General features: G+C 45.1%; 1 protein-coding gene across 1 annotated transcript in view; it reads right to left on the reverse strand.

Moving 5' to 3' along the window:
- Nucleotides 1–6,609: 6,609 nt before the first annotated feature.
- The window catches only part of LOC110496174 (leucine-rich repeat-containing protein 4), a 4,672-nt gene continuing 1,281 nt past the window's right edge, over nt 6,610–10,000 (reverse strand). The window contains exon 2 of the mRNA XM_021571925.2: nt 6,610–10,000. This exon is cut by the window's right edge and continues 129 nt beyond it. Coding sequence (XP_021427600.1) covers nt 7,954–10,000 — 2,047 coding nt within the window. The 3' untranslated portion in view covers nt 6,610–7,953.

A 10,000-nucleotide genomic window follows, 5' to 3' on the forward strand; every position in this document is an offset into this window, starting at 1 on the left:
CCAGCTGTTTGCTTAAAAATTCTAGGGACAATTAGGAGGCCTGCGTCTTGTGACCGTAGCGTACGTGTAGGTATGTACGGCAGGACCAAATCAGAGAGATAGATAGGAGCAAGCCCATGTAATGCTTTGTAGGTTAGCAGTAAAACCTTGAAATCAGCCCTTGCTTTGACAGGAAGCCAGTGTAGAGAGGCTAGCACTGGAGTAATATGATCACATTTTTTGGTTCTAGTCAGGATTCTAGCAGCCGTATTTAGCACTAACTGAAGTTTATTTAGTGCTTTATCCGGGTAGCCGGAAAGTAGAGCATTGCAGTAGTCTAACCTGGAAGTGACAAAAGCATGGATTAATTTTTCTGCATCATTTTTGGACAGAAAGTTCCTGATTTTTGCAATGTTTCGTAGATGGAAAAAAGCTGTCCTTGAAATGGTCTTGATATGTTCTTCAAAAGAGAGATCAGGGTCCAGAGTAACGCCGAGGTCCTTCACAGTTTTATTTGAGACGACTGTACAACCATTAAGATTAATTGTCAGATTCAACAGAAGATCTCTTTGTTTCTTGGGACCTAGAACAAGCATCTCTGTTTTGTCCGAGTTTAAAAGTAGAAAGTTTGCAGCCATCCACTTCCTTATGTCTTAAACACATTCTTCTAGCAAGGGCAATTTTGGGGCTTCACCATGTTTAATTGAAATGTACAGCTGTGTGTCATCTGCATAGCAGTGAAAGTTAACATTATGTTTTCGAATAACATCCCCAAGAGGTAAAATATATAGTGAAAACAAAAGTGGTCCTAAAACGGAACCTTGAGGAACACCGAAATTTACAGTTGATTTGTCAGAGGACAGACCATTCACAGAGACAAACTGATATCTTTCCGACAGATAAGATCTAAACCAGGCCAGAACTTGTCCGTGTAGACCAATTTGGGTTTCCAATCTCTCCAAAAGAATGTGGTGATCGATGGTATCAAAAGCAGCACTAAGGTCTAGGAGCACGAGGACAGATGCAGAGCCTCGGTCCGATGCCATTAAAATGTCATTTACCACCTTCACAAGTGCCGTCTCAGTGCTATGATGGGGTCTAAAACCAGACTGAAGCATTTCGTATACATTGTTTGTCTTCAGGAAGGCAGTGAGTTGTTGCGCAACAGCCTTTTCTAAAATTTTTGAGAGGAATGGAAGATTCGATATAGGCCGATAGTTTTTTATATTTTCTGGGTCAAGGTTTGGCTTTTTCAAGAGAGGCTTTATTACTGCCACTTTTAATGAGTTTGGTACACATCCGGTGGATAGAGAGCCGTTTATTATGTTCAACATAGTAGGGCCAAGCACAGGAAGCAGCTCTTTCAGTAGTTTAGTTGGAATAGGGTCCAGTATGCAGCTTGAAGGTTTAGAGGCCATGATTATTTTCATCATTGTGTCAAGAGATATAGTACTAAAACACTTGAGTGTCTCTCTTGATCCTAGGTCCTGGCAGAGTTGTGCAGACTCAGGACAACTGAGCTTTGAAGGAATACGCAGATTTAAGGAAGAGTCCGTAATTTGCTTTCTAATAATCATAATCTTTTCCTCAAAGAAGTTCATGAATTTATCACTGCTAAAGTGAAAGTCATCCTCTCTTGGGGAATGCTGCTTTTTAGTTAGCTTTGCGACAGTATCAAAAAGGAATTTCGGATTGTTCTTATTTTCCTCAATTAAGTTAGAAAAATAGGATGATCGAGCAGCAGTAAGGGCTCTTCGGTACTGCACAGTACTGTCTTTCCAAGCTAGTCGGAAGACTTCCAGTTTGGTGTGGCGCCATTTCCGTTCCAATTTTCTGGAAGCTTGCTTCAGAGCTCGGGTATTTTCTGTGTACCAGGGAGCTAGTTTCTTATGAGAAATGTTTTTAGTTTTTAGGGGTGCAACTGCATCTAGGGTATTGCGCAAGGTTAAGTTGAGTTCCTCAGTTAGGTGGTTAACTGATTTTTGTCCTCTGGCGTCCTTGGGTAGGCAGAAGGAGTCTGGAAGGACATCAAGGAATCTTTGTGTTGTCTGTGAATTTATAGCACGACTTTTGATGATCCTTGGTTGGGGTCTGAGCAGATTATTTGTTGCAATTGCAAACGTAATAAAATGGTGGTCCGATAGTCCAGGATTATGAGGAAAAACATTAAGATCCACAACATTTATTCCATGGGACAAAACTAGGTCCAGCGTATGACTGTGACAGTGAGTGGGTCCAGAGACATGTTGGACAAAACCCACTGAGTCGATGATGGCTCCGAAAGCCTTTTGGAGTGGGTCTGTGGACTTTTCCATGTGAATATTAAAGTCACCAAAGATTAGAATATTATCCGCTATGACTACAAGGTCCGATAGGAATTCAGGGAACTCAGTGAGGAACGCTGTATATGGCCCAGGAGGCCTGTAAACAGTAGCTATAAAAAGTGATTGAGTAGGCTGCATAGATTTCATGACTAGAAGCTCAAAAGACGAAAACGTCATTTTTTTTTTTGTAAATTGAAATTTGCTATCGTAAATGTTAGCAACACCTCCGCCTTTGCGGGATGCACGGGGGATATGGTCACTAGTGTAGCCAGGAGGTGAGGCCTCATTTAACACAGTAAATTCATCAGGCTTAAGCCATGTTTCAGTCAGGCCAATCACATCAAGATTATGATCAGTGATTAGTTCATTGACTATAATTGCCTTTGAAGTAAGGGATCTAACATTAAGTAGCCCTATTTTGAGATGTGAGGTATCATGATCTCTTTCAATAATGACAGGAATGGAGGTGGTCTTTATCCTAGTGAGATTGCTAAGGCGAACACCGCCATGTTTAGTTTTGCCCAACCTAGGTCGAGGCACAGACACGGTCTCAATGGTGATAGCTGAGCTGACTACACTGACTGTGCTAGTGGCAGACTCCACTATGCTGGCAGGCTGGCTAACAGCCTGCTGCCTGGCCTGCACCCTATTTCATTTACGAAAGGAATAGAAATATAGATTTCAATATTCCAGTTAAGTATTGCAGGTATTTCTGTTCCTGTTATATGACAATATACTGTACCCTGAATCTGGAAAACTACTGAAAGTCTACTGAGAGAGAGAGAGAGAGAGAGAGAGAGAGAGAGAGAGTTTAATCTAGGGCTGACTGGATGAGTAGTCTGGATTTAAGTCAATTAGCTTCAGACAAAGAGGAGGGGAGAGAGGGAGAGGGACTGATAACAGTTATGACAAGGCATCTTCATAGCTCATTTGGCAACAAGGCAACATGCAGGCACAGTCTGAATGCATGACAGACTCCACTGCTACTGATAAGAGAGAGGAGCTGTCTCGTATTAGCACTATGGATGTTTTCACAGCGAGCCTTTGTTTGGGCTCTTGTGTTGCAGACTAATGCATAATCACAAATCAACCCTTAACCCATATAATAGACAAAGACACTTCAGTAGATATAACATTATATGATGATAGCACTACCTCTCCCATTTTGCTGACACCTATCCAATCCTTTAAGAGCTTCACAAGGGCCTAGAACAGAGCTATTCAAATACCTGCTTTTCTTCTCTATCTGGCACTCATTGGTCATTGATCATAATTGTGACTGATTGGCCAGAGAGTTCAGTGGCCTGGTGCCCCAAATGTGAATAAGTCCCTGATTGGGGCCTACAACATGTTAATCCACACATGATTCCCCACCTCATACAGAGCCAATAGTCTCTCAAAGGTAACATATCTTTCACAAACACGCAATAGAAAGAAAAGTGGAGAAGATTTTCCTTTCAAGAGAACACATAAGAAGCTGCTGTATTGCAGGAAAAACACCCATCACAGAAGCATTCAGATGTGAGGAGCGAAAAAGGAGAGTGTCTGACTGGTGTAAAATGTTCTTATTCACCCTGCAGAGAAAACGACAGAAAACATCCACTTGACCCAGTAATACATGGACACATCTGCTCCCACCAGCACACCTGTAGACAGTCCTCAAACACACACACACACACTGAGGAGCAGATGGGATAGAAAACAGTCAGTAACACTCTCTAGGAACCAGCTGTCTGAAATGCGTTGTGAATGTATCATATGTAGTAGATTTAGGCATTTATAGAGACAAGTGGAAGAGTAGGAAGGGAAGAGGATTAGGAGTGGGAGGAGGAGGTAATGAAAAAGAGGACAAGGAAGAGGGGGCAGTGTATCTGTAGCCTCTGCCTACGGAGGCCAGTCCAATTGATGCCTGTAGGATTTAAAAGCAGCCTTTATAGTCCCCTCCAAGCCTGGCAGCAGAATGTCTCTGTAATTATTGAATGGCTTAATTCTTACCCTTTTTCTACTGAAATAGACAGATAAACGTCTCATTTGGAGCAACATGAACATTTTCAATGCTTCCATTCCTGTCTTCCTGTTCCGCCTGGGCCCTGAGTGACATTTGGTTTTCTGAGCTGAGCTGAGGAAACAGTAGCAGTCTGTGTGTCTTCTGAATGGGGGAGACGGTGACTGAGTGTATCTGAAGCGGCAGCTGAGAGGTCAAAGTGATGTTGCACTAGTCACCACAGAACACAAACACTCATTTCTGATGGTTGACCTTTCAACTGTGTGACATCATTGTGATTCAGAAGCGTAATCAGCGCAGGACAAGACATGATGAAACGCTCACACATTGTGAATGTACAGTGGAAGCTTATTGCTGGTGATAACATAAATGATTCATTTTCATTGTGAAATTGTGGCAGTGTAGTTAAATATCAGTTACACTGTAGGCTCCTTCTCCCACACAGGGATGTACAGGTAACTGCCAAAATAAAGGAAACACGCGAGTTAATGAAGGATACAAAGTATATTGAAAGCAGGTGCTTCCACACAAGTGTGGTTTTCTGAGTGAATTAAGGAATTAACATCCCATCATGATTAAGATCATGTTTAGAAACGCCCACCATTATTTTGGCTACCATTGCTAGAAGAAGACATCTCAGTGACTTTCAAAGAGGGGTTTCTACGGAGCATAGTGCAGGGTTCCTCAACTGGCGGTTTTATTTTCTGAAGAAATACAGAATAATACAGAATAATAGAAAGACACGTGATCGTGTACAAATGTAAGCAAAGTTTTAAATTATTATGTTTTAGTTAAATATTATATCTCTTTGGGCTTCTTGCAGTCAATTTGCAGTCTACAAATGATTTGTAATAATGTTCATTCCCTCCGACCATCCGCTGTGTGTGTGTGTGTGTGTGTGTGTGTGTGTGTGTGTGTGTGTGTGTGTGTGTGTGTGCGCGTACGTGCGTGCGTGCGTGTGTGCGTGTGTGCGTGTGTGGAGATCTCAGCCCACTTGAACACTTATGGGAGACTCTGGAGGAGTGCCTGAGACAGCGTTTTCCACCACCATCAACAAAACACCAATTTATGCAGTTTCTCATGGAAGAATGAAGTCACATCCCTCCAATAAAGTTCCAGGCACTTGTAGAATCTATGCCAAGGTGTTGAAGCTGTTCTTGTTCGTGGGGGCCCAACACCCTATTGAGGCACTTTATGTTGGTGTTTCCTTTATTTTGGCAGTTACCTGAAGTACAGATCCACTTAATGATAAAAGGAGTGGTTCATTTTCATTCAGAAATTAGTTTAACAATATGCAAACTCCTTCAATGATGTACTATATATTTCACTGTACCGCTACATTTGGAAAGTATTGCCTTGTTAAGGCTACCACTTGGGCTGCATCTCAATGATCTAAAGTAGCTTTCTCTCCTTGTTTCCTTAATTTGCACTGTTGTGACACTACAGGACAAGAGGAAAGCAATTGGTGGAAGAATACCAATACTTTTCATTCTCCTGTAAAATCCCCTCACATCAGGAAAATAGTAGAAAAATATAGAAGGAGAGGAAACCATGTCAGATTATTTGCACTCCCCCTCTAGCAACTATGCACTGCTGTAGATCTGAAATGATTGTATGTGTGTGAGCATAGTGAGCACATAGTGACAATACCACCTAGGACAAGGGGGCTGCTACCATATTGCTTGTACCTATTATTTTTTACCTCTACAGAGTGCCTATGGGGAAGGGGCTGGAGGCTGATTTGGCATTCAGCGTGTGTGTGTGTCTACCTAACCCCCTCGGCAACGTGAAGCAGCAGAGATCAGAAGGCCCTCTCATAGAGATCCAGTGTGGGAGGAAGGATAATGCAGCATTGTATACAGCCTCACTTAAAGACTCATTCACTGACAGGGACCAGTGGAAACGCAATGCATAGGAATAACTGGGGAAGAGGAGGGTAGACCATATCTTATCACAGCTAACAGAGAAATAGCATGGACCTCCAAATTCTTACTCCATCTTACACCCTACCGCCTTAGCACTGATGTACTGTACGTCTGAAACTATTGGATAGGTGCAAGCAATATGGCAAAGAATTCCACGAGTCTATCAGAAGGCAAGGTGAAGCAATTGCCATATTGCTCAAGTTTATATGATCCTTTTCCGATCTACAGTTTTGAGTAGGAGGGTAGGGGGTAGGGCTTCATTTAGAATTATGAATCTGTTCAGTGTTTGTGGACTGACATGCTATCAGGCTTACAAGCTAATATCTCCACACTGTCATCAAGAGGGACAGGGAAAATAATGACACGTTGAAGTGTCTCCAAGTAGAGAAATACAAACCAAAGGTTTTATTTTTTGTAGCCTCCTTATAGACACCCCATAAAAATAGTGTTGCTCGAAATAATACCCAAAATAAGGAAAAGAAAAAACAATTTCATTGTTTCAATGAAGTCCATAGAGAAACAAGCCCAATGTCCAGACATTCATTTAATTTCAGCCCAGCTCCTTTTTTTCTTCCAAAAGCAGATTGGTCAGCAAACCCCAGTCTCTCTGCACCACGTCTGTAACTGTGAGGGATTACCATTAGAACGAGCCCCTACAGAGAGCAGACAGAGAACCACTGTAATGCAGCACTACGTTAACCCTAAGCACTACACATGCCATTAAGAAGCATGTCACAACCCAAGACAAAAATAAAAAACAACAATACCTTATGCAACCTAAATCTGCATGAAGAAACCACACCAAATCTCTGTTCATAATAGCCTGTCCTTCATCTTAGCCAAGGGGACCTGGGATAAATCAAATAGAACCGTACTAAACGGGTTTAGATTCAGTAACATAAAGAGCTGTTTTTAGATAGATGTGTAGCTTTGCTCCGGAAAACAAAGGGTTAAACCTTAGCTGCAGAAATTCACTGCAGTCTAAAACCATTTGGCTGATAGCTACTGAACAGCAAAATCTATGCTCTTCTCTCTACGTCTCTCCCTCGACAAATTACTCTCTGTCTTTCTGTCTAGATTTTGCTTGGATGTGGCTGTTGGTTTTCATAATCTTCCGGAGTCCTTTATTGTATTTGTAACGTTTGGCACAGTACAAACTGCCGCTTTTATGAGATGAACCTGCGAAGCCTGATCTGATGTTAGGGCTTGTTGTTTTATAAACTGCTGTGGGTATAAAGGGCTTTTACTACATCCTAAGTGGTCTAAATGACAAAAATAACAGTTTCCCTCAAGACAGCTCCTCCCTCAATCAATCAAACATACCATCATCGAGACCTCAACATCTCTCGCTTTTAAATAGAACTTACAAGTTATTAGAAAATAGTTTAAATTTTACTTTCTTCTTTGATACATAATCCCAACACCACCATTAGATTAAGTTATATAGATGTATATTTTTTACATTTCTATATTTATGTATAAGCATGTACAAGATAGATAAAACTGTCTCCATTTTGCACTCTGTACAAAAGAAAGTTACCGTCTTCTTTGTGCATTCTATTGCATGGACTGGTGAGCAGTGAGGAGAGGAAGAGAGGAGGGAGTAGAGTCAGATCCATATAGAAATCCACCCAGTTAGATCCACCCAGTTAGATCCACAGTTAGATCCACACAGTTAGATCCACACAGTTAGATCCACAGTAAGGCCAGCATGAGTCCCTTAGATCTGGGTCTCCTGGACCTTCTCCTTGGTGTGAGTTGTCTTAATGACGTAGGGCTCTGCGATGGTGCTGATGAGGCTGTGGTGGTGCTGCTGATGATGCTGGCGGCTGGAGGAACGGTGCAGGGAGTTTCCCAGGTTGTTATGGGTCCAGTGAGCCCCATAGGCAGCTCTGTCCCTGTCTCTGTCTCTGTCTTTGTCTCTGTCTCTGTCTCTGTGGGAGGACGATGAGGATGATGAGATGTATCTTGCTTTTAAGATGGTGGGCAGAGCCAGCCCCATCTCCTCAGACTCGCTAGAACCTGACCTGGCCGGTGGAACCTCGGGAACCTCCTCATCCATTTGGATGATCTCGATGGTCCGCGCCACTGCCACCGTGCTCCGCTGCTGGTGCCGCTTACGCAGCTTGTAGAAGGCGATCAACATGGCAGCGGCAAGGAGCGTCACGGCAACGAAGCAGCCAATGATGATCTTGGTTGTCTTCACGACCTCGTCCAGGCTGGCGGAGGGGTGGGTGGGGCCACGGGCTGTGGGGAGAGACACCTGGCGGGGGGTCTGGGTGCTCTGGAGCAGCATGGTGGGCGTGGAGATGAAGACGGGCTGGAACACTGAGGGCGAGGCTGGGACTGTGGGTTTGGGTTTGGGGGTCTCTTCTACGGTGGGCTCCAGCACCTCCACAGTCACTGTAGTGAAATAGGACAGGTTGGAGGTGTTGAGCTCGGCATTGCTGACATTCAGGTAGGCTGAGGCGTTGGAGTTACCTGCCATGTTAGTCACCATGCAAGTATAGACACCCTTGTCCGATGGCAAAACGTTGGAGAAGTTGAGCGTTCCATCATTGAGGACAGAGATCCGAGGATGAGACGAGCCGTGGGTCAGAACGGTCCCGTTAGGAAGCAGCCATCGGACCGATGACATGGCGGCCGTAAGACACTTGAGCTCAGCCACTCTCTCTGCAGAGATGTTGAGGTCCCTTGGAGCATCCAGGATGAAGGGAGCAGAGCACTGGAATGTGGTCTGGTCCACCTCCACCAGGTATCGTCCTCTCATGTGGGCAGGGGAGTGGCAGCGGCCGCAGCAGGTGGAGTTAGTGGGGATGTACTCCCTGAGCCACCAGGACAGCCAGACCACGTCACAGTCACACCTCCAGGGGTTGTGGTGGAGATGAAGCTCCACTAGGTACTGCAGCGGGGCAAAGAGGTCGTGGGGGAGAGATGACAGGTTATTATGGGCTAGATTCAGCTCCACCAGCGCTGTGATGTCATCGAAGGCGTTCCTCTCGATCACGGTGATCCCAGAGTTCATAATCCAGAGTTTCTGCAGCGAGCGCAGGCCGCGGAAAGAGCCAGGCTTCATCTCAGGGAAAGTGTTCTCAGACATCTCCAGCTCCTCCAGGCCAGTCAGGGGAGACAGGACAGGCATCTCCCTGAGGTTACACATCCCTAGGTTCAGGTACTTGAGGTTCTGCAGGCCCTCAAAGGCCCCGTCAGAAATGTACTCTAGCCTCCTGAGCTCCCCTAGGTCCAGCCTCATCAGAGAGGGCACCCTGTTGAAGGCATAGGAGGGGATGCTTTCGATGGGGTTGTTCCTCAGCCACAGCTCCCTCAGCTTGGACAGGTACTCAAAAGCCCCGCTGGGGATCCCCGTCAGTCTGTTGTCAAACAGCTCCAGGGTGTTGAGGCTGGTGAGGCCGTTGAAGGCCCCCACCTCAATCTGCCTGATGGCGTTCCTGCCCAGCTGCAGCACCTCCAGATGGTGTAGGTGTCTGAAGGTGTCAGCCTGGATGGTCTCGATGCTGTTCTCCATCAGGTTGAGGTATCTGGTGTTGGTGGGGATCCCGGGGGGAACCCTGACCAGGCCACGGCGTGTACACACAACCTTACCGATCTGGTTGGTGCAGGAGCACACCACCGGACAGTTCTGGGGGTTGGGGGGAGGACCCAGGCCGGCAGGCTGGCACACACTGAGAGCTGGCACCATGGTGAGGGCTAGCAGGGCGAGCAGGGCTGCGTTCCAGGTGGGCTGCAGAGAAACCCGGCCCACAGTA

Source organism: Oncorhynchus mykiss, chromosome 2 (assembly GCF_013265735.2).
Source record: "Oncorhynchus mykiss isolate Arlee chromosome 2, USDA_OmykA_1.1, whole genome shotgun sequence".
Taxonomy (NCBI): Eukaryota; Metazoa; Chordata; class Actinopteri; order Salmoniformes; family Salmonidae; genus Oncorhynchus; species Oncorhynchus mykiss.